Raw genomic sequence first — 26,457 nt, 5'->3', positions numbered from 1 at the left:
TAATACTGTGTTCCTTATCACTCATACCAAAATAATGACAAAGAAATGAAGCGATACGTTAATCGGTGTCGCGGCTTATAATGTATATCCGTGAATATGTCAAAGATATGAGTGAATAAAAAATCTTTTATTGTAATGCATGATCTATATATGATCTATATACCTGACTAATCTACGGTGTTCATATTTAGTCGTTATATATTTCTATATAACTATATGCTGATCTTGTACTGATTTCGAACTTTCTCTTATGGTTCAATAAGCATATAATGATCATATCTTTATTTTTTTGTATGCTTTCTTTTGTTGAAAATAACAATAACAAAATCCCCAATATGTTTTGACATATTTCATGCAGAAAAACTTTATATCTCAAATTTTGTTACTCATGGCCAGGGTAGAAATGTCTAGCGTGTTCTTTTTTGACATACCCAATTTTCATAATGTTCATAATTTTCATAATCCCTTAAACAACTGAACTTCTGGGAGTATATTATTGTCTAACTACACATATTTGGTGCCGTGACAGCTCTCACTTTAAAATCTGCGTCCTTTTTATATGCTATAAAATTCATTTAAAATGTCACCAACACAGTAATACATATACCTTAAAAGGGGGAGCCGTGGTGGCTCAGTGTGTAAGACTTTGCCTCACTAGTCTGGAGGTCAAATTTTCGATCCCTGTCTGGGCCATGGAAGTTCATCGGGATTTTCCGACGTGGGCTCCCCCTTGTCAGCAGTGACGGGTGTATAGTCGTTCGGATTTGACGAAATAACGAGGGCCCATGGACACATCGGCGTGCACGTAAAAGTTTTCTTGGCAGGTGGGATTTCAAATTAGAGCAGCGCCCTGTCGGGCAAAATGTCTCTCATAGCACACTGTATGTCGTATGTCTGTTTTCATTAGGCCAGTAGGAGCAGAACCGTAGGACGGTAAACCCTACATTATTTTCTGTTTTATAATTTAAAGCTATGGTAAGCTTTAAAGCGAGAATTTCGTATTTCTAAGAAAGTCAAAACATAATTATTTTTATGTCTTTTGCTCAATAGGTTATCAACTCACTATTATACGATCATGGGCATTATTTCTCACCCTTAATAATCATTGACACAGGAAATAATAACACAATTACCTCCCTTGTTTTCCTATTCCCTCAATGGAATAGCTATGTTCAAACGTTTGAATTTGAAGTTGAAAATGATATTTTTGCCAATTTCTCAGCTGGCAATTGTGAATTATAGGATTAATAGGATTATTCTTTAACATGGTAGGACTGTGTATGAATACCATCTATTTTAAGGCTTTATTTTAATAAATTTTAAAAATATAACTTAAAAATATGAAATTGTAGCTCTAAGGAAATGAGTTTCAAATTGTCCGGTTAAAAGTTTGATTCAATTTTGTAACGATGGTAACGTAAATATCAATCAGTTTTAAGAGTAATGTCTACATATTTGAAATTGTCTTGTCACCCGAACCACAACATGCCACCTCTATATATGTATTATAACTACTGTTTAATAATAGCTAATAAATGTACGTGTTTATCTTTCATTGAAAACAATGTGATTATATTATATCACATAGGTAAATACAAGCATAATATCTTAACATATTACCATTTGTAAATTGAATTTAAAAATATAAACTTGTAAATTAACCCCACTTCGCTGCATTACGATATTAGCTATCTTCTACATGACGTGTAATCTGTCTTTATTCTGGGACACATTGGGGGTTGCATCATAAGGTGTATCATTGATTCAAGTGGCGTGGTTTCCGATTTCCGCTTGTACGTGACAAGGAGTTAAGTCGCCTGTCCATCCTGTTAGGTTTTCCCCGGTTGTGTCGAATGGTCTCTCTCTCTCACTCTCTATCTCTCTCGGGGCCATAGGTTAACTAACAGAGGTCATAGGTCAACTAACATTTATATCAATACTAGAATATATCAACGATTTTGTCTATTACCGTGTTCATTGAGTCAGGTGCCGTGGTTTCGATACCACGCTTGTATATGACAAGGAGTAGGGTCGCTTGTACAAAATGCTCCAGTTTGTGTGGACTTTATCACCTCTCTCTCTCTCTCTCTCTCTCTCCTCTTTTCTTGGACACAAGACATAAAGGGCTATACCAGCAATGTGTACATGTATGCAGAGTTATAGAATACTACACAAGTTCAAAAGTCTCCTTAATATTGCATCGGTACTGAAACTGATTTATTATGAATTAACATAAAATAGCTCGGAGTCGTTCAAAAATATTTAATACAAGACTTTTAGTCCTGTGAGCCATCGTGCTTTAAGCAGGGTGCACAAGTCTTTCAAAATGCTTGAATGAAAACATGCTGTAATCAATTTATATTGAATACGATAATGTACTATAGTGCTAAAAGGGAAGTGGCTATTTTGCGACACCGGGTCATTTCATGATTGGTATTTCTAGTGCACGAAATACCCTCATTTGAAAATTTGAAAAATTGTTCGTGTCAACCATCGTCTGAAAGGAGGAGCACTGTTTCTGTAGCGAATTAGTTCCCTTTTTGACCAGGGTTAACGTCAGTGTTTCCGGTTTGCGCGGATACCTATTTGAAGATCAAGTGTTCTCGGTATGTTATGTGCGACCAGATCACTCTTAGAATCTGATCTTCGGCAGTTAGGGAGCAATTATATTTTTAACGGGGCTGACCGTAACAACTATCATGTACGCTAAACTTTCACTCTAATTGGTGCATGAAATAAGTCCTTGCAAGTAACAGCGTCCACGTAAAGAAAACCTTTGCAGTTGGAATTCGAAATAAGAGTAGATTTTAGCGCCGCTGTCTGGTCAAAATTTCCCTCGTAGCACACCGTATGGCGTAGACCGGCTTTATTAGCCCGTTGGAGCAAAAAAGTGGGACGTTAAACCCTATTTCATTTCGTTTTAATAGCTTCCTTTGTCGGTTTCATTTGGTCCTAACAATGTCTGTTTTAAGACGAGTTAGTCTAACCTTTTGGCACTCCAAACCCCTATTATGATATAAACCATTGATCCTTTGTAGCCGTGAAAAGACCAGATTTGTGTTAACGTTCAATTACTCAGTATAGTGTTTCATTCAGTAGTAATGTTTGGTATTGTATAGGGTTTTGTTCTGGTTGTGTTCAGATGTCTAGGTTATGAATAAAAATAATAAACATAAACCTTGTTCTCTTTATGTATCTATGTGTTAATAGGTCAATCGGACTATTCTCTCTTTTATTAACAATTAATGGTTTGTTGCGCATGACCATTAAAACTGGTATTCTATTGTAGTAATTTTGTGTCGTGACTAGTGGGGGTCTTAGTATAAGAACAATGCCAAAGATTTAAAGTGACAATTTGGTAAAAATGTCAACGAAGAGAAATGGAATGGGGTTTAACGTCCTTATTTTCTGCACCAACCGGGCTAATGAAATCCAATGAGGTTTATAAACGTACTGCTTAAAGAAATACTATTTAATGTCCTATTGTTCTGCTCAGACTGGGCTAATGAAGAAGAGCATACACCATACAGTGTGCTATGAGTGAAATTTTAACCGGCACTGGGGGCCCGGCGGAGTAGGGGACTGAGAGGGGGGGGGCGCTATCCCCAATAATTTGACCGCAAGTGCCCTTTTCCCCAGGCTATTGCACGCCAATAACTATTCAGTTAGATACAGTGACGTAACTGAAAGAGACCTGATTTTAACATAGAAGTGAGACTTCTAGAAGTAAAACGTAGACTTTCAGAAGAAAATACCTTGCTATGCTCTATACTGATCCCTGGTTTAAGAGCCCCCAGTTGTGATGGCTGCGATTAGTTAACTTTACTGAGCAGTCGAATATTTCATTCCATCTCATTTCCGTTGTGGCTAATTAAAACACGACGGGATAGAGTTTTTCTAACATTCTATTGCAGGGGCAAAAGCTCTACAGTGGAAGGTCTCATGCGTATCAAACTGAAACTCATCCAAGAACTTTTGATCCTTAACACATAGTTTAATTTGCATCTCATGAATCGGACAAAAATTGTCGCCTCTGGCAGGTCCACAAGCTTCATTCAAATTTCACATTTTGCGTAAATAAAAGGCATTTGGTCCGATGCGCACCAAACTTGAATTCAACCAACACTCGTTTTAAGCTTCATCGAAATCGGATGGCCATTTGCGTTCGGCTGCTGGTTCAGACTGTACTCAGTCGTAATGGTGTAACTGTGATATATTTGAACGGTTTTTACAATCAATAAAAATTGTGACCTCTAGGGTGCCCACAAGCTAAAAATGTGAGTTGTCGTACAGTAAGGGGCCATAATCTAAGAAGTTATAAACATTCATTGTAAGTTTCATCAAAATCGGATAAAAACTGTGACATCTAGAGTGTCCACAACCTTGGTAATATTATGTATATATTTGTCCAGTTCAACATCACAGGAAATCACCATCGAATGCGGTGCTTTCGTGGTAAGGGATTAAAAAAAACCCCAAAAAACTTCATTGCTGAGTAATTTTACAAGTCAGAAATCGCTTAGAAAGCGTCTCCAATTTAGACCCCCGACCCTGGACGGCCCCTGGACCCTCGCCTAAAGTCCTACGACGGTAGGCCCCACAATCAAGAAATGCTTCCGCCGGCCCTGAGGCTTACTCTTATATCGTATTCCAACTGTCTCGGGGTCTTTTACTTCACGTCCCATCCGAACGACTATTCTCGTCTTGATGAAATTTCTTGGTCAACTCCGGGATCGTACAGCGGTTCCCCTGGGCTAATGAGAACAGACATACGTAATTATAATATGCATTGCTATGAGGGAAATTTTGATACTCGGTGAGCTACGTTAGCTATATATTCTGTGGACATGGAGAAAAAAATGATATACATATAAACATACACTGTTTTCTATGAATTAGAACGAAATATATTGATTATATATTATGATTTATTTCCAATTTGTCTTTCCATAAAGTAACAATAAACCAATATAAACAAATACATCAAAACAAAACGGTTAGTCTACCGATGTATTTCCAAATATACTCAATACTAAACGTCACACAAACTGAAGATTTTAAAAAATGAAAACATAAATTACAGTGTTATTTAACGATTTTCATCAAACACACAATCTTTATCTATTTTTATACATACAAACTCTTCTTCATTCTTATATTCAGTCATCCCTTCTTTGTATTAAAACACACACAACAGTTTTCTATTTATCTATTCAAACAAACTCTTAGAACTAATTAACCCTACTTCCCATTACTCAATTAACTCAGTTATTCCTTCTTATATACAAACATTTGCACGATTTCTTTTTCTAGTCTAAAAAAAAAAAAAAATATGTTTAATCTTTTCAAGCCACTTATTCCTTTTTTCTCAGCGTTTTTTTTTTAATATTATTATTTTAATGTTAATTCTTTTTAGCCACGTATGTCTTCTTTCAATCATTTCATTCCATTTTCTCTCAACGCCTTATTTAGGTGGGTTTTTTATCATCTCGTCCAATCATGCATTCATTTTTATTCTCAAAAATGTTTAAATATTTATTCCTTTTTAGCCGCCTCATCTCTATCAATGTTGATTTTAATTTCCCGCTCTTTTCCTTCCTCTGCTGATCCTTTGATTTTGGCGCGAACATATAATATTCCGTCGTTTGTTAATCCTGACGTCATACTCTCAGTATCAACATTCTGAAAGAGAAAAAATAGTTATTTTCAGAATATTTCAAAAACTATACATAGTAATGTAGAAAGTGAATGTGTGGAATTTTCTTTTAATCCGAATATAGGCCTAAACCTTATACGCGACAACACTAAGCCTACGTTTCAAAACTTAACTATAGCTGGGAATAAAGATGGGGCCGTATATTGAGTGGGGCTGGGCATCTGAATGTGCAACACGGGGGTGTTCCCACTTAGCCGGCAGGCTTTGATGTCAAATTTTGCCGCTAATCCAGAGTTAATCCTAGAACAATGGTGTTATAAACTATAGTCCATATCTTTTTTAAGACTAAAACTGTATTGATTTTAACAAATTTAAACATGCATTATGCAAGAGCTAAATCTGATTATTGCAAGTCTTAATTTAGGCTTCAGATGTTATAGAAATTATAAATTAGATCTTTATTTAAACAACAAGACCAAAATCAACTCTGTAGACCCAAGGATGGCTCGGCTACAGCTCGGATTTAAATAGGATTTCACTAATTGATTAAATCAAATAAGGGGTAACCTGATGAAAATACGTCAGTTAGATCGAGGCTAAATGATAGAGTGTACTTAGCGAGGCCGCTGTAAAGCGTTTCCGTATGCCATTGAAAGCTTTACTTGATAATCGAGATATGTAGGTGGAGTTAACGCCTGTCAATCAAACGGTCGGCGAAGGTGAAGACGCATTTCGCTACCATTTTTAGTCAAATATTACAACGATGATAACTATGTTCAGAATAAAGTAATTTGACTGAATTTTTCAATATATTCTTCTTTCATCATCTACTTTTGAACTGTTATAGCAAGAATGGCCAACTCTCCATAAAAATCTCCCATAATGTATCTTTAACTTTTATTAAATAACATTAAATAGCTTACACATATAAAAATATATTGATTTTAACAAATTTAATATTTATTAAATAACATTAAATGATTTACACATATAAAAATGCATTACAATTTACACTTTATACTGAACTTGTAACCATTGTGTATTAAATATCGGCCACCTCGATTATTGGAGATAAAGCGAATATTAACCTGAACGTTTGCCATTTTAAAATAAATATAATTTCGACACAGATCGACCATCTATTTATATTAATATAGTGAATTGAATTCATGTTTGAAATCATAACGCCGGCATTATGTGTTCAAAATATCATTAATAATTAGTTGGTTAATAAATTTTATTAAGAGGGATTAAGAGCTCATTAACGCTGAACACTAGTGAATAGTGAACAGTTCTTGAGTGACTACTTTTAAACAGACTATAGTTTTAAGATCAATCAAAGGATTAACAGTCTGCCGGCTAAGTGGGAACACACCGCAACACGGTGTGGTATATGTTTAGTACGTTCCTAGAAGTGAAGGGGTGATTGTGGTAAACTCTGAGTAGATTTCTCTAACTTTAAAATGGCAATGACCGACTGATTCGAAGAGGCAAACATGAGAATTCATCGACCATAAATATTCAAACCATCGCAATTAGAAACAAGTCAAGCGCACTATGGTGATTTTGGAGAGCAGTTTGATATGCGGCAACAAGAACTGATCGTCGCTCGGCACGTGCGAAAGCAAGCAATTCTTTGATTAATTAGCGCGAGGTACATTAAAAATATCATCCGATTTTACAAAACTGACAAATAGCTAGCTAGTAGGTTACGAGCACACGCGTGCCGTGATTTAGACAGCGTTCCTGGTTGATTAATGTTCTTTATAGCCCCTATTAATACTAATTAATTAAATGTGAGCTGAAGCCTTCTTAAAAACATTGTTTCTCTGTTAATAAAAGGCCTTATCTAGAACATTCTGGGATTGGGTGAACTTCAAGATGTATGTTTATTTTAATGGACTGTTATAAACAAAGCCAATCCAGGACAATCCTAGGAAATACACCACAACACAACATTAACAAATGCTCGTTGCTTCAACAAGCGAAAAGGGTCATTTCTGTTAGTCTGTGGACTAAGTTTTAGGCACAGGCCTACATAATATAAGATTTATTACCTCTGGCAGTGTTAGCTCTCTCGTGAATTCACGGGAGACATGTCCATGGTCGTCTGCTTTATGTTCGTGCCGACCACTGATGACCAGTTTATCATTCGTGACGTTTATTTTAATGTTTTCAGGATCGTAATGGCGAACATCAACCATGACTTCATATTCTGTCTTAGTACACTTCACCTGTAATCAAATAAAAATATTCTGTATGCAATCAAAATGTCGAGAGAAACAAAAGAAATATCTGTGATAGACATAATTTTTATCTATGTGAAACATAAATTGCATGATTATTTATGGCTCTTGACATTTGATTCATCAAGGTACAAAATCCTTATCTCTAGATTACCAGGCCTCTATGGCTTGTGGTGGGGTCCTAAGTTTATGCACCGACTGGGCTATTAAGGATACATTAGTTAAGATTTTAATAAAGAGTTGGCATTTCTTGATACAACAGTTCCAAAGAAAGATGATTAAAAAAGAAAATATTTAACATTTCAGTCAATAATTACTTTATTCTGAACGAAATTATCATTGTTGAAAGTTTGGACTAGAAATAGGCATCAACTGTCTCCGCACTGTCAGTTATTAACGGTAAATGTTAGCTTGGTCAGCCATTAATTAATGATTTAGTTATTAATTCGACGATTGTCTAAATCCACACTGTATACAAGCCATCCGAGGTAACTACAGAGAGAGAGAGTGAGAGAGAGAGTGAGAGAGGGGGGGGGGGGTAACGTTCAATCGACACAAACCAGATCCTTTCGGGAATAACACATGGTTCAATTTTATTTCAATAATTCGCTTGCCCGTAGGGGTCTTTAGCAGTGGGAGGAAACCGGGGGACCCGGAGAAAAGCCACGAAGGTTGGAAGTTTGGACTAGAAATAGGCATCAACTGTCTCCGCACGCACCGTCAGTTATTAACGGTAAATGTTACCTTGGTCAGCCATTTAATGATTTAATTATTAAATCGGCGATTGTTTAAATCCAAGCTGTATTCAAGCCATCCGTGGGTCTACAGATAGAGAGAGAGAGAGAGGGGGGAGAGAGAGAGAGGGGGGGGGGTAACGTCCACTCGACACAAACCAGGTCATTTCGGGTTCAATTTTATTTCAATAATTCACTTGCCCGTAGGGGTCTTTAGCAGTGGGGGGAAACCGGGGGACCCGGAGAAAACCCACGAGGCTGGACAGGCGACCCTACTCCTTGTCACGTACAACCGGGGAATCGAAACCACGTCAGTTGACTCAATAACAGACCTTATGATACAACGCGCACGGGCTTGTTATGTAAATAAATGTCTAATTAATAATATCTACAACATTTAAATCCTATAAAAAAAACCAAAAAAAACCCCTAGACTTGACAGTTACAATTCGATATTGTAGCGCCACTGTCCGGCCAAAATTTCCCTTCATTAGCCCAGTCGGTGCAGAAAAGTAGTAGGACGTTAAACCTTATTCATTTCATAAAGGAATCGGGTTTAGAATCTAATAAAATTATATTGTTCATTTTGAGACCAACAAAAGATAAAGTTTCAACACAATTTTGTCGCCTGTGGCTACTCGACAGGACAGTAATAATTTTTTTCAAAAATAATATCAGATTCAAACTGATATACTTACATAAACCTCTCCTCCGGGCACTTGGCCCATTGCCCTCTCAAACTGATTCATCACATTTTTTAAATGATCATCAAAGGCACTAAAGGGACTGGTGTTATGCCCTGTCCAGTCCCAGAGACGAGTTTCAGGCCAGTCCCAAAGACGATTACCTCTGAATGGGACGAGAGGTCGAGATGAGTTCCATGGGGTTGTACTTAATCCTCTGCACGAATTCCTCATCGAATTGAATCGGCATACTCTTGGTATGATTTGCATTGGTCGAAACATTTTTGTTGATTTTTATCCTGCGAAATCTAACTGTTTCTTCTTAAAACGACTCCCGTGAATAAAACAAGTGTACAAATGGTATGCAATCTAACGCAATATATAAAATTATTGGATCATACGTTGTTGCGCTTTTAGTTTATATAATCTTGCAACATTCGGGAAATTTCGCCACTAATCGAGTATTTATACTCGGATAAGCGTGGTATACCGATAAGCGTTCTCTTGATGTCTTTCATCCGTAAATGAAGAAACTGGGTGTCGGAGTCTATACAGATGCGAACAAATTTTCCAGAACATTCACTTTCCACAAAACAATAATTTCAGGTAAAAACGCAAAAGTGAATTATCCAGAATAAATGACGATGATACTAAGGATTATTCCTTAAAATATTTGAAGATATCGTAGCGAATTATAGGAATTCGTGAAAAAAATATTCTGACATTATTGTTATACTTCGTTTTAATGTCTGTAGATTCAGTCTGGTTAAACTAGACTGTAGCTTTAGCTAGAGACAAGCTGTTCAAGACTATTATAATCGGGGCCAGTTATTGTGTGCATTTGAAGCCAGCGGACATCCCTTCCAGTATATATCAAATAATTTATTGTGTTTATTGTAATAAACTAATCTAAGTCTTTATATTATAACATGATAAGATTATCATAATCTTTCCAAACAAATTACTTTATTCAATTTTATATAAATTTACTAATGATTACCCAGTATTGATTCGAGCTCTTTTTCTTCCTCAATGCCATGGTTACGTCTGAATTTACTATATTAAACTTTTATACATATCGACTAATATTCAACCCAATAACAATGGAAACTAATAATAATAATGATGAAGCGGAGAAGTGTGATGAAATTGTCGGCGCTGTCAATGGGTAATTTGAAAGGCAATTGAATAGAACTAAGAAATAAAGACACTGCCCACTAACATGGACCTTAAATTATTTTATATCACTCATTTATTTTATATTTATGATGATAAGCCGATAAGGTCCATGACCATACCACGACCCCGCCCCTTCTACTGACAATGACAGTACAGTAGCTCTGTAAATAGTTCTATCTGGCATTATTTGCTAGTAACATATATATTAATCTAATTTTAATTGTAAAAAAGGGTATTATTATTCATTTCAAATGTATTAAATATTACGAAGTGGATATTTAACCGTATACGGCAAAGTAACTACTTCCGCTATTTTACCGTACATCGTTTCGGCGCAGAAGCACGATTTTACGGGTAAAACATAAACCACTGACAGTCTTAGTACTTAAATTAAAACCAAAATCCGCAGAAATGCACCCTCGACCAAAATAGAATAATATTCTAAATGCTTTTCAACAATTTACATTTATTATCTTATATTCTTTTAAAAATAATTCTCCAGTTTCTACCATAGAAATTCAAGTATGGCTATTTCGTTCCTTTATAAGAAACGGAAAAAGAAGCCATGTTAGACAAAGAACGAATAGAACTGTTGGGTTAGGGTTAGGTTTTGGTTGGGTTAGGTTTAAGAATTTGGGGGAGAGGTTAAGTCTCCACATAAGCACTGACCTAGGATGATGAAAAATTAGTTTGTGATATTTCCTAGTTTTATTAAAATACATACAATACATTAGATTTATACACAAAGGCGATTTCACTGTTTATTGGTGTTGGTGGCGCTGATGGTCTTCCTTGGGTGGTGCTACTGGTATTCTGGTATTATTGTTTCTGAAGAAAAAAGAAAATAAATTTGAGGCTCTCGGGAGAGAGCCACATTAGTGTGTTTCCTTCTACGGATTGGATTTTCTAAAAAATCGTGTTTGTTCCACATCACCGGGTTACGGCTAGGGATTCTTATATCTAATTGATTTTAATTACTAACGGTTAGGCATAGGATTTGATATATGGTTTGTTTTGGGTCAGGGTGGAGACTGGTCTTATTTAATCTAATTTACTGTGCACTAGGATGTCGTTCAGATTTTTATTTTTAGAATATGCAATTATAAGTTTCTGTGTGAATATTTTCGGGTGATTTTCTTGGAGATCAGTATAGTGTTTTCTGATGATTTTGGACGCACTTGCTGCTGTTGCGCTAAATGGAACTACAAAAGGAGCTATTGCGCTAGCCGTATGAATATTCAAACCTAGGGGGGCTGTTGTTTTCAATTTGTCAATCCAGAATTTTTCTCTTGTTAGCCTAAACGTTTTAATTTCTTCTGAAGTTTCACAGTCGCTCTTGGTCTTTTCTATTGGCGTGACAATGAGATCAGAAATGTCATGATTTGGTTGGTTGAAATGAATTGAGACAGGTTTGTCTTTTTTGGTGACTATTTCAGACCGGTGACCGTTAATTCTTTCCCTAAGTGCATTTTGAGTCTCCCCTACGTATTGCTTGTCACATTTTCTGCATGAGATTAGATAAATTATGTTTGAACTACTGCATGAAAGTTGGTCTAATATTGGGAATTTTGTGCCAGATGTTTTGTTATGGAAATGGTCGGATATGTTTAAGATTTTGCATGTTTGACATCTTGGATGGCCACAAATTTTGGTTTTATGTGCTGATTGTATGTTATTTGTTTCTTTGGCGGCAATCTCAGCTAGAGTGTTGTTTTTTATACGTCGTAGATAGCGTTTGGAGTATCCCCTTTCCCTTAGTTTGCTAAAGACCAATGTACATGCTGACTCAAAGTCGGTCTTCTGAGTACATATCCTATGAAAACGGAGAATCTGAGATTTTATGATGCCAGAGAATGTATGTTTTGGGTGAAAGGAGCTTTTGAACAATAATTGATGTGTGTCGGTTTCTTTGAAAAATACTTTAGTTTCCAATTGGCCTGTGATTTTGGTGTTGTTACTTTTAAAAACGGTAGTATCAAGGAAATCTATGCTGTTATGGCTTACATTTGCGGTTAATTTGACAGGTGGATGATGATTGTTCAGAATGTTGAAAAACGTCCAAAATTCGTCTAGTGTGTAGGTCCAGACTATGAAAACGTCATCTAAAAACCGCCCATAGAAATCTGGTTTTAATGGACAGAGTGGCAGAACTTCCCTTTCCCACTCCGCCATGAAGAGATTTGCATAACTCGGGGCAAATCGTTTTCCCATCGCAGTTCCGGAAGACTGAAGGTATACTTGGTCGTTAAAAGCGAAGTCATTCCTCCTCAGACAAATGTCGAGTAGTTTGAGGATTTCTTCGTCCGGCCTGGATGCTTGCGGGTTCCTAAGAAATGCTTTCCTAACTGCTTTAATACCTGTGTTATTATCAATGTTCGTGTACATGCTTTGTACGTCGATGGATATTAAAACGGTGTGTTCGGGGACTCTTAACTGTTTGATTTTCTGAATGAAATCGTTAGTGTCTTTAAGGTAGGATGGGTGTTGGCATGCTAAGGGTAATAAGAAATGGTCTATATATTGTGATACGTTGTATGATTCGCTGCCACAGTCTGATATTATTGGGCGTCCCTTGGGTATTTTATTAGGTATAAACCATTCTGTTTCTGGATTTTTATGTATTTTTGGTAGTGTATAGAGATGTCTTTGTCGGCAGTCAGATTTAGCAGATAGATAATCATATTGTTTCGCTGTTATGTATTCCTTATCCTGCAATTCATATAAGATGTTGTTTATTAAATTTGCGGTGTCCTTAAAGATGGGTTGGTCTAATTTAGTGTAATGTATAGGATTACTTAATTGTTTTTCTGCCTCTGAGATATAGTCTGCGCGATTCATTATGACACAACACAAGCCTTTGTCGCTTTTCTTAATTATTATGTTTTTGTCCTTTTTAAAAGTGTTTAATGCCGTTTTAGTTGAATGGATGATATTTCTATATTCATTTCGTCGAAAGTTTTTAGGATGGCTGGTGATAATGACTTACATTCTGATGATACCAGATATACATGCATTGATACCATATAGGAGAAAATTGGTACACTTTTCAGCTAGGTTGACAGCAGTGTACCGTACATCTTCAGGTGTTACCAAAACACTCTGACAGACATTTCTAGTGGTGGGGTACCCCTGACAGAGCTATGTAATTGCCAGACATTTGTAGTGGTGGAGTATCCCTGACAGTGACAAAGATTTATCTAATTTCCAGACCATAGCTAGGCTAGATTAGCTGAAGTCTGTACCACCTAAAACAGCTTTGGAGTTGTTCAGTACCACGACAGGAATCATGAATGACCACTGCCAGACAGTTTGTGCGGTGGGTTACCCCTAATAGACACACCCCAAGATGCCATGTTATACCCCATTTAACTCTCTCATTATCTATTTTTGAACTGTATGTATTACAGCCATCTCTTTATCTATATTTTATATAATGAATGTTTAAACTGTTACTTGTTTTAAGATATTTATATTTTCAGTAAAGATACATTGAAAGATGAAGTTAACATTACTAGTTGTAAAAGAAAAGGATATTTGGAGTGGCCAGATTATTTCATGGCGATTGCCTTTTTATCAGCACAGAGAAGTAAAGATCCTAGAACACAGGTACACACTCAGCTGATACACAAAGGTTGTGTGAGCTCTAATAAAAATCTAGGGGATTTAATGGTTGATTTATATTGAACTTTATTACAGGCGAAGCAAAAAGTTTGCTGTAGCCAAAACATGTATACAAATATAAATAATATACATTGATAATTAATAAAAGTATGAATAACAATAGAGTGTAAATACCCCCACCTCCCTTTGTGCAAATTCACATCACTACCCTAAATACTTCGAAAATTTATGTACACCTATATATATATCAGAAGGAGACAGCAAAGAATATATACTAATTTGATACCACCCCCACCCCATCCCCCCTTCTCACTTTCTACCAAATAATAATTTAAATAAAATAGATAATTTAATAAATCGGAACAATTACTATTTGATACTCCCACTAATTCAAAAAAAAAAAAAAGAAAAATCAAACTAGACCCTTATACATGTAACTATATTACACACGCAAGAACTATTGCATCACCACCAAGTAAAAACGAATTATACCCACCCCGTCGCCGCGCACTCAAGCATATATGATAGAATAAGGATATTTAATTATGGTCGATTGATAGTTAAAAGTATTACGATTCTAACAGTTGATTTCTAATTTTCATTGAATAATATAAATATTTTCAAAGATTAGCCAATGTCTTTTTATACGCCCACATTGAAATGTGGTCGTATATTGTCGTCACCCCCGTCCGTCCGTCGGTCCGGCGTCCACAATTGCTTGTGGACGCTCTAGAGGCTAAACTTAATATCCGATTGACTTTAAATTTATATACAGTGTTTAAGTCCATGAGACGAAGAAGCCTATTGATTTTCAGCGATTTCCGATAATTACTGCCAGAGTTATGGCCCTTGATCACTTCAAAAAATCTTGTGGACGCTCTAAAGGCCAAAGTTAATATCCGATTGACGTTAAATTTATACGCAGTGTTTAAGGTCATGAGACGAAGAATCCTATTGATTTTCAGCGATTTCCGATAATTACTGCCAGAGTTATGGCTCTTGATTACTTCAAAAAATCTTGTGGATGCTCTACAGGCCAAAGTTAATATCCGATTGACTTTAAATTTATACACAGTGTTTAAGGTCATGAGACGATGAAGCCTATTGATTTTCAGTGATTTCAGATAATTACTGCTAGAGTTATGGCCCTTGATCACTTTGAAAAATCTTGTGGACGCTCTAGAGTCTAAAGTTAATATCCGATTGACTTTAAATTTATACACAGTGTTTAAGGTCATGAGACAAAGAAGTCTATTCATTTTCAGCGATTTTCGATAATTACTGCCAGAGTTATGGCTCTTGATCACTTTTGGACGCTCTGAAGGCCAAAGTTAATATCCGATTGACTTTAAATTGATACACAGTGTTTAAGGTCATGAGACGAAGAAGCCTATTGATTTTCAGCGATTTCCGATAATTACTGCCAGAGTTGACTTCAGATTGATACACAGAGTTTAAGAGCTTGAGTCAAACAATTATATTGATTTTCAATGAATTTTTATGACTTGAACAGCTAAATCCATGATATTAAAAGTTTTGTATACTAAACGTTAGCATGGGGCAGAAATTTATAAAAACCAAACAAATTCTAAATTTTTCTGATAATTACTTCATGAGTTGTTACTCTTAATCAGATTTTAGTGTATTATAAATGTTTCATTACCGAAAGAAGTAAAAATATGCGACAATACTTGTTGACTGCCCGGACGATTTAGCTGCTGTGGGCGTATGTTTCGTTGCCTGGCAACCTATCTTTATTATTATTTCCTTGATTCATCAGGTTTATTAACTTATGATTTAGATCATAAAGTCTGTCATTGAATCAGATAATGTGGATTCTCAACATGTACGTGACAAGGAGTAGCCTCATGGGTTTTATCCGGGTCCTGTTTCCTCCCACATAAAGACGTGTGTGTGCAAGCAAATTACTAAAATAAAATTAAACCATGTGTTAGTCCCCAAATTACCTAGTCTGTGTCTACTGGACGTCAAACTCCATTTCACTAAATGACGCTGACGCCATTTATACATTTCATGGAAAGTAGGAGCAAAGAATTAGGAAATGACTCTCTCTCTCTCTCTCTCTCTCTCTCTCTCTCTTTTATGTGTACTGTACACTAATGTGCATACGGGTCGTGGCTTTTCGTCCAATCCAAATGACTAAATAGTAAGAGACTGTCTTGCACCACTGACCAGGCGAAAGCATGCTAGAAGTAGAATATCGAGAGGAACTTTTTCGGACACCAACAGGAGGGAACCTGAAACTTCCAGTTGAGCTACCCAACGTCTTAATCATTTAGCAAACAAGTCAACTCCACAAATGAAATGTTAACGAGTCTGGCCACATTTGAGAGACTTGAATCCTGGCCTAATATGTTAGTCTCGAGTCTTTATCAGTTCTAGTATTATAAGTACTGATAAAGAATCGTTTTGAGATTAGTTTTTTGCCCCTGAATCGGATTCAGACCAGTTATTTTTAAGATGCCTGTGCTTGGAATTTGCCTCCACACCACTACCTTGGTACATATATAATATTCTGCTATTAGTTCCCACACCACTGCCTTGGCACATCTATAAATATTCTGTTATTTGCATTATTTAAAGGTGGGTGCATGTATTGTAAATCAGGAGAAGAAGATTGTTGGTATTGGTTATAATGGAATGCCTAATGGTTGTGATGATGATAGTATGCCATGGGGTAGAGATTCAGAAGATGTTTTAAAAACTAAACAGTTATATGGTAGGAATAAAGTACTTTTATTAAACATACATTATATAAGACCTAAATCTGGCTATTGCAGGTCTTTTTTAAGGCCTGAAATGTTATCTAAATTATTAATTAGACATTAATTAACTTATCCAGACCATAATCAACTCTCGATGTGATATTTATTGGATTAGGATCTGATTTGATCCTGAACTTTCATTCATGATTTAATCATGAAATGGATAATCGAGACTATTTTTTTTATCGTACCGACTTTAGTAATGATGATCGGTTCAGAGTGGATCCATTTGACTGAAATTTTCAGCAAATTCCTGTTACATTATCTAGTTTTTAACTATTATAGTGAGAACTGCCAGCTCTTTATCTAATCTCCCATAATGTATCTTTAATAAATAAGAAAGGTTTAAACGGAAGTTGCTAGTACTTCTATCGTTACATAACTAGTCTTCCTGATCGGTCATTAAGAAGATTCTGCTCCACCATACTGCATGAGATTTTGATGTTGCCCAACATCTTAAACTTTACTCCATATTAAATTTCATGCAAATCAAACATTTACTTTAGATTTAGATATTGATTTACCTTAGAGAAATGTTCTCGTAAGAAACTTTTCAGGAAGATAAAAACTTTTGAAATAAAGAAATTAACTATTCTATTCAAAACAGAAATATCAGAGTTACTTCCCTTGAATCATGTTTGTTACTGGTATATTTTCTCTGGGAATATGGTATCTGCTTGTGTCATGTTATTGTACCACTTGTTTTGTTTATGTCATACGCTGTTCCCGTACGTAACTAACATACAAAATTTAATTGGTGGCTAGCTTTTTTTTTCGCACGTATACAGTGAATGGCCATTTTGCTCAGTAATCCCAGCCAGAATTTGACTATTTTCTAAATTTGCATTAAAGTTTAAAGTATTTGTTTTAGAACTGAAACACATTAACTATTAGTCAATCCCAACGCTAAAAACATCAACAGAATTGGTTGTGTATATCTGAAATAGACCCGACCGACGCACAAAATAGTGCAATATGGCGGCCTCTTCTATGAACAGACGCTGTCATTGAAGACAACGTCAATTCTATGAGTTGTAGATGTTATTTTTGTGAAAAATCATTGGAAGGAGAGAGAACCTGTTGGGACTGTACGAATTATATGGCCTTTATGGGTGCAAAGGACACAATGCTGAAGATAAACCTATTGTTTACAATCTAACGTGTTGTTGACCTCATGACCCATTGATGTCAATGTCATGACCTGTGATGTGTAGATCACGTGATATGGATATCATGGCTATTGACTGTGTCTGAGATACTTCTCCGCAGGTAGCTTGTCTCAGATGTTCAGAATGACGCTGACTTCCTAGGCATTTTAGACCAAATCTCAACTGTCATTCAATGAAACTATTTGGTACTCACCCATACCTAAATATATTCATCCCCTCAGAAGCCATGTTGAATCCCACTGAATTAAACATTCAAAAACCTTACTACATCATGGAATCTACAACAAATCTAAAGTTAGACACCCCAACTTTTCTTTACTCTGTTACAAATACAAGTAAAAGAAAAAGATTAATGGGTCCCAGGCTTGGCATACAATCTAATTTAAACGTCCCTTATTTAACTTGTGTTCATAGGACGTATCACATCAAATAGAAAATGCTGTTTTTACCAAACCGCTAAGAGGTCTGATATTCTGCCAAGACCAAAAAATTTTAATTGTTTTTGAATTATCTTTATTGAGAAATCATTTTAGATATTATTATTTTTATGGTGTGTCATTCTGAATTAATGTTGTTGTATATATTTTTTTTGAATTCTCTAATTTTAAATTTGAATTTTGTTTTCTTTATAGTATGTCATGCTGAGTTAAATGTTTTAAAAAAAATTTTTTGAGATCTTATAATTTTAAGTTTGAATTTTTTGGGTATATTTTTAGTATGTCATGCTGAGTTAAATGCTGTTTTAAATAAGAATTCTGCTGATGTAAAGAACTGTACGATATATGTGGCATTATTTCCATGTAATGAATGTGCTAAAGTTGTTATACAATCCGGTATAAAAGAAGTTGTATATTATTCTGATAAATATGGGGACAGACCACAATTTAAAGCTTCAAGAATTATGTTTGAAAAAGCTAATATTATATGCAGGTTTGTGATATTTACACCTTTCTCGATTAGAAATGAAATTTAAGTTGATAACCCAAAGACCTCGGTTCCTTTCGATATTCGTGCATATCGGACCGTAACTTCCTGAATTATGGCCCCTGATTGTACGAAAAATCGCATTTTTAGCTTGTGGACCCTATAGAGGTCATAATTTTTATCCAATTTAAAAAAACGTATTGTTATATCACCGTTACACCCTAAAGACGGCTGAGTTCGAATTTCATGAAAATCGGCCCAAAATTGACTGACAAAATGGCCGCTGTTCGTTCTCAAATAGCGTAAAAATATGGTATATCAAGGTTGTGGACCCTATAGAGGTCACAATTTTTATCCGATTTTGTTGAAACTTGAAATGTAAGTTTATAACCCAAAGATCTCGGTTCCTTTCGATATTCGTGCATATCGGACCGTAACTTCCTGAATTATGGCCCCTGATTGTGTGAAAAATCACGTTTTTAGCTTGTGGACCCTATAGAGGTCATAATTTTTATCCAATTTAAAAAAACGTATTGTTATATCACCGTTACACCCAAAGGACAGCTGAATTCGAATTTCGTGAAAATCGGCCCAAAATTGACTGACAAAATGGCCGCGGTTCGTTCTCAAATAGCGTAAAATTATGGTATATCAAGGTTGTGGACCCTATAGAGGTCACAATTTTTATCCGATTTTTATACGCCCACATTGAAATGTGGTCGTATATTGTTGTCGCCCCCGTCCGTCCGTCCGTCCGGCGTCCACAATAGCTTGTGGATGCTCTATAGGCTAAAGTTAATATCCGATTGACTTTAAATTTATACACAGTGTTTAGGGTCATGAGACAAAAAATCCTATTGATTTTCAGCGATTTTCGATAATTACTGTCAGAGTTATGGCCCTTGATCACTTCAAAAAATCTTATGGACGCTCTAGAGGTCAAAGTCAATATCCGATTGACTTTAAATTTATACACAGTGTTTAAGGTCATGAAATGAAGAAGCCTATTGATTTTCAGCGATTTTCGATAATTACTGCCAGAGTTATGGCCCTTGATCACTTCAAAAAATCTTGTGGACGCTCTAGAGGTCAAAGTTAATATCCGATTGACTTGAAATTTATACACAGTGTATAAGGTCATGAGACGAAGAAGCCTATTGATTTTCAGCGATTTCCGATAATTACTGCCAGAGTTATGGCCCTTGATCACATTGAAAAATCTTGTGGATGCTCTAGAGGCTAAAGTTAATATCTGATTGACTTTAAATGTATACACAGTGTTTATGGTCATGAGACGAAGAAACCTATTGATTTTCAGCGATTTCCGATAATTACTGCCAGAGTTATGGCCCTTGATCACTTTGAAAAATCTTGTGGACGATCTAGAGGCTAAAGTTAATATTCAGTTGGCTTTAAATTGATACACAGTGTTTAAGGTCATGAGACACAGAAGCCTATTGATTTTCAGCGATTTCTGATAATTTTTGCCAGAGTTATGGCCCTTGATCACTTTGAAAATTCTTGTGGACGCTCTAGAGGCTAAAGTTAATATCCGATTGACTTTAAATTTATATACAGTGTTGAAGACCATGAGACGAAGAAGCCTAGTGATTTTCAGCGATTTCCGATAATTTTTGCCAGAGTTGTGGCCCTTGATCACTTTGAAAAATCTTGTGGATGCTCTAGAGGCTAAAGTTAATATCTGATTGACTTTAAATTTATACACAGTGTTTAAGATCTTGAGACGAACAAGTATATTGATTTTCAAGAATCTTTATGACTTGAACAGCTAAATCCATGATGTTAAAAGTTTTGTATACTAAACGTTAGCATGGGGCAGAACTTTATAAAAACCAAACAAATTCTAATGGTTTTCTGATAATTACTTAATGAGTTGTTACTCTTAATCAGATTTTAATGTATTATAAATGTTTCATTACCGAAAAAAGTAAAAATATGTGACAACTCTTGTTGACTGCCCGGACGATATAGCTGCTGTGGGCGTATGTTTCGTTGCCTGGCAACCTATCTTGTTGAAACTTGAAATGTGAGTTTATTACCCAAAGATCTCGGTTCCTTTCGATATTCGTGCATATCGGACCGTAACTTCCTGAATTATGGTCCCTGATTGTACAAAAAATCGCTTTCATTTTAGCTTGTTCTCTATCCATCTCTCGAAAATGTGGGCATATCCTGCCTGGCAGCCGCTGGTTTTATATTTTATTTTGCAATACGTGGGGGATACACTGGATTTATTTCTTTCAAAATGAATACTGATATAATTACTTGAAATTGACATGTCTCGCAATGTGAGTGTTACTACTTGATTCCCCATTTCCAGTTTAATAGTCCCTATTCATAGAATTATGTCCCTGTATTATATAGTATAATGAATTGTGTCTGGGTAGTTCGAGAAGAAAATGGCATACGGAGAATTCAGTTTTGTTTATAACAATTTATTTGACATTTTATACACGTTTATAGTGTTGAGAAAGCCTTCTAGTATTCAAAATGTGGATAATCTTTGTGTCAGTATTCAAAACGTTAGAATTTAATTTTTAATTACCAACGAACAAAATATGTATCACAAATACTGGTTGTCGGCATCCCTATGTGTGTGGGGAACTTTCATTCCCTTTAATAGACTTCAACCACAATTAGTTTTATGTTATGTAGCATATCGTGTTTTAGTTGCAAAGTACTTTGTTAAACAAATAGAAATAAAACTGGTATATTGTATAGCTAATAACAGTACGTGTTTCGGATGGCTACATTTTTCGTATGGTTATAGACTACAGAATATTTTTGTTGTTCAGTGATTGGAAAATGATTAAAATACTGTGTGATAGCAAATGGGATGACAGATGGGAACACGTGGACAATTCTTACTACGGGAAATGGTTACAGACTAGAATGCCCATAGGCAGTGTAACCATAAATAATGTTTTTTAAACATTTTTTCACGCTTAATTTGGGACGAGAAACTTGATTCGCAGATTCCTTTAAATTTGATAAATTTCTGCTAATCAAATTAATATCTGATTCGCACTTACATCATTTTTATTTAGCAAACTGCGATGCGATACCGCTTATCATATTTCCTGTTTGCCGTGCACATAAAAGAACCCTTGGCAGTTGGAATTAGATATAAGAGTAGGATGTAGCGCCACTGTTTGGACAAAATTTCCCCCATTGCACACTGTACGGCATATGTCTGTCTTCATAAGTCCAGTTGGAAGAGAACAGTAAGATGTTAAACTCCATATCATTTGCAATATCGTACATGAATTGGCATAGCCTTAGTCTTTCGAAGACCGTCTCTTCCAAGATGGGTTGTGTGGCCAAATTTTTTAAGCATGCTGTTGAATCAGAAGTTCTGTCATTGAGTCATGTGGCATGGATTCGATTTCCTGCTTGTATGTCCAACCTTGTGGGTTTTCTCTGTGTCCTCCAGTTTCTTCCCACTGCTAAAGACCCCTACATGCAACTGAATTATTGAAATAAAATTTAACCATATGTTAGTTCCAAAATGACCTAGTCAAGTGGATGTTAATCTCTCTCTCTCTCTCTCTCTAAACACGTGGCCTGCTATCCTTTCTTGTCACTTTATTTAACAGTGGCAATGGTGTTCATAGTGTAGGGCTCTCATAACAATCGTGGCTGTCAGCAATAAACTTGACCTGCCATCCTTTCTTGTCAGGCTATATAACAGTTGTGGTGGTTGTAGTGTCTCTCATATCTTTATTGGCTGCCTAGCAGTGAAATTGACTACCTGGAAATCTGACCCGTTTGGACAAGGGTAGGCCAGACTGGAAAATCCAGTGGAACTTTCTTGGCCAATACTGAAATCAAACTAGGATGTCCTGAAAAGTAAGCCAGTTTACAAGTCTTGACACGAAGCTGGAATAAATTCCACCTACGGGTACTCTTTATTTTAATTCCAACTGCCAAAGGTTCTTTTACATGCAAGGCAAATTTGAGATACATTTAATGATCCTTCACATCTTGGTGGATGGATGTGTGACTCTATTGTTACAACCCTAATTTGTTTTATTTTTCAGGCAACATATCCCTTCTCAAAAACAGATAACGATAGATTTTAATACAATAGAAAATATTACCAGTCAAAGTATTGAAGCTATTGACAAACTCCAGATTTAAACATACCATAGACTTTATTATTTTAAAACATTAAATCAGCATTTGGTGATGGTTACATAATAATTGCTAAAGTTAATATCCAACTGACTTTAAATTTATATGGGGGGGGGGGGGTGGATGGACGAATGGTTAGCACATGCGTGCTGTATCATCTGTATCATAAGGTCTGTCATTGAGTCAACTGTTGTGGTTTCGATTCCCTGGTTGTACGTGACGAGGAGTAGGGTCGCCTGTCCAACCTCGTGGGTTTTCTTTGGGTCCTCCCACTGCTAAAGACCCCTATTCGTTGGCAAATTATTGAAATAAAATTGAACCATATGTTAGTCCCGAAATGACCTAGTTTGTGTCGAGTGGAAGTTAAACTCCATTTCTCCCTCTCTCTTTAGATTGATACACAGAGTTTAAGGTCTTTGAGACAAACAAGTATTTTGATTTTCAATGATTTTTTTACGCCCACATTGAAATGTGGTCGTATATTGTCGTCGCCCCTGTCCGTCCGTCCGGCGCCCACAATTGCTTGTGGACGCTCTAGAGGCTAAAGTTAATATCCGATTGACTTTAAATTTATATACAGTGTTTAAGGCCATGAGACGAAGAAGCCTATTGATTTTCAGCGATTTCCGATAATTACTGCCAGAGTTATGGCCCTTGATCACTTCAAAAAATCTTGTGGGCGCTCTAGAAGCCAAAGTTAATATCCGATTGACTTTAAATTTATACACAGAGTTTAAGGTCATGAGACAAAGAAGCCTATTGATTTTCAGCGATTTCTGATAATTACTGCCAGAGTTATGGCCCTTGATCACTTCAAAAAGTCTTGTGGACGCTCTAGAGACCAAAGTTAATATCCGATTGACTTTAAATTTATACACAGTGTTTAAGGTCATGAGTCGAAGAAGCCTATTGATTTTCAGCGATTTCCGATAATTACTGGCAGAGTTATGGTCCTTGATCACTTTTAAAAATCTTGTGGACGCTCTAGAGGCCAAAGTTAATATCCGATTGACTTTAAATTTATACACAGTGTTTAAGGTCATGAGACGAAGAAGCCTATTGATTTTCAGCGATTTCCGATAATTACTGCCAGAGTTATGGCCCTTGATCACTTCAAAAAATCTTGTGGACGTTCTAGAGGCCAAACTTAATATCCGATTGACTTCAAATTTATACACAGTGTTTAAGGTCATGAGTCGAAGAAGCCTATTGATTTTCAGCGATTTCCGATAATTACTGGCAGAGTTATGGTCCTTGATCACTTTTAAAAATCTTGTGGACGCTCTAGAGGCAAAAGTTAATATCCGATTGACTTTAAATTTTATACACAGTGTTTAAGGTCATGAGACGAAGAAATCTATTCATTTTCAGTGATTTTCGATAATTACTGCCAGAGTTATGTCCCTTGATCACTTTAAAAAACCTTGTGGATGCTCTAAAGGCTAAAGTTAATATCTGATTGACTTTAAATTTATACACAGTGTTTGAGGTCACGAGGCGAATAATCCTATTGATTTTCAATGAATTTTTATGACTTGGAACAGCTAAATCCATGATACAGTATTAAAAGTTTTGTATGGGGCAGAACTTTATAAAAACCAAACAAATTCTAATGGTTTTCTGAGTTGTTGCTCTTAATCAGATTTTAGTGTATTATAAATGTTTCATTACCGAAAAAAGTAAAAAAATATGCGACAACTCTTGTTGACTGCCCGGAAGATTTAGCTGCTGTGGGCGTATGTTTCATTGCCTGGCAACATATCTTTGATAACTTGAACAGCTAAATCCATGATATTTAATTTTTGTATACTAAACGTCAGCATGGGTCAGAACTAGAATCCAAACAAATTCTAATGATTTTCTGATTGTTACTTAATGAGTTGGTACTCTTAATCAGGCTCGCTAGCCTGGAGGTCGGGTGTTCGACCCCTGCATTGGCCGAGAATGTTCATCAGGATTTTCCGATGTGGTTTCCCATTGTCAGTGGTGCAGGATGGAGGACGTAACAAGAACAGCTGTCTACTCGTTTGGATGGAACGGAAAACCGAGGTCCTGTGTATACATTGGCATGTACGTAAAAGATCCCTTGGCAGGTGAACTTTGATATAAAAGTAGGCCATAGTGCTGCTGCCCGGGCAAAATTTCCCTCATAGCACACTGTATGACGTATGCCCGTCTTCATAAGACCAGCATAAGACCAGTCGGAGCAGAACAGTAGTACATTAAACCCCATTTCATTTCACTCTTAATCAGCTTAATCAGATTTTAATTTGTTATAAATGTGTAATTACCGACAAAAGAAAAATCTGACAACTCTTGTTGACTGCCTGGATGATTTAGATGCTGTGGGCATATGTTTTGTTGCCTGACAACCTATCTTTGTATATTGTGTACAGTAATAAAAGAAATGTTTATATATATTTTCATGCACTTTATCATTTAAAGAATATTAATATAAAAAAAAATTTATATACAATTTGTGTTTATAGATATATATATATGTATTGCAAAATTTGATGAACATCATTTTGAATGATCTACAAATCTAAAAAAGTTTCTCAGTATGCAGATTGTTTTTATGATTTGATGGAGCTAACACTTAGATAATTATAAGTGTTAGGATTTAAGTTAATTGTGGGGTAAAATTTCATAAACCTTGCTAAGGTAAGAGTGACACATTTCAGAGCAAGAGAGTACCAATGCTGTTCATATCTTGTCCAATTTACAGTAATTAAGACTTTTTAAACTATTGCTCCAATCATTTTGTAATTTCAAAAAGGGTGATTGGTGTACAATTTTTTTCTTCTTTTTTTCCAAATAAAAGTGAAATAAAAAATTAACAGCATAAATGGCCTTATGAATTACTTATATATTTGATGTTGGATATATTATCCACCTGAGGCAAAATCTCCCTCATAGTATGTTCGAATAGGACGAAACCCCCAGGCCCTATGTACACATTGTCGTGCATGTAAAAGAACACTTGGCAGTTGGAATTCCATACACGAGTTGGACGTAGCACTGCTATCAGGGCAAAATTTCCTTCTTAGCTTACTGTGTTCCATATGCCTGACTTCATTAGCCCGTTAGGAGAACAGCAGGGCGTTAATACCGATTTCATCTCACCTTCATAGCACTATTTCCAAGTTGGTGCAGAAAAGTAAGACTTTAAACCTCATTTCATTTTTATAGTCCACACTCCACAACGGTGATTCTCGGTGTCGGAGAGTAATTTAACCTAGTGTAATTTCATATCTGTTGTCTACCGGCAAGAAACGACTGAGACAGAATGAATGCTATAAAT

The 26,457-nt window shown here is 35.9% G+C and overlaps 1 protein-coding gene across 2 annotated transcripts; it reads left to right on the top strand.

Moving 5' to 3' along the window:
• Window positions 1–10,059: 10,059 nt before the first annotated feature.
• LOC126830941 (deoxycytidylate deaminase) lies at window positions 10,060–25,573 on the top strand. 2 transcript variants are annotated; one of them, XM_050561470.2, is made up of 5 exons: window positions 10,060–10,185; window positions 13,978–14,104; window positions 16,724–16,859; window positions 18,791–19,004; window positions 23,060–25,573. In XM_050561470.2, exons 2-5 carry the CDS (start codon window positions 14,054–14,056, stop codon window positions 23,157–23,159), a joined length of 501 nt encoding a protein of 166 aa, XP_050417427.1. In that variant the 5' UTR covers window positions 10,060–10,185; window positions 13,978–14,053; the 3' UTR covers window positions 23,160–25,573. The 2 variants fall into 2 exon arrangements, with proteins under 2 accessions (XP_050417427.1, XP_050417426.1); XM_050561469.2 differs by lacking the exon at window positions 10,060–10,185 and adding an exon at window positions 10,341–10,487.
• The last annotated feature ends 884 nt before the right edge of the window (window positions 25,574–26,457 follow it).

This window comes from Patella vulgata, chromosome 8, assembly GCF_932274485.2.
Source record: "Patella vulgata chromosome 8, xgPatVulg1.2, whole genome shotgun sequence".
In the NCBI taxonomy this organism is placed as follows: Eukaryota; Metazoa; Mollusca; class Gastropoda; family Patellidae; genus Patella; species Patella vulgata.
The sequence above is the reverse complement of the archived record's forward strand: the minus strand, read 5'-3'. Positions and strand labels throughout refer to the sequence as shown.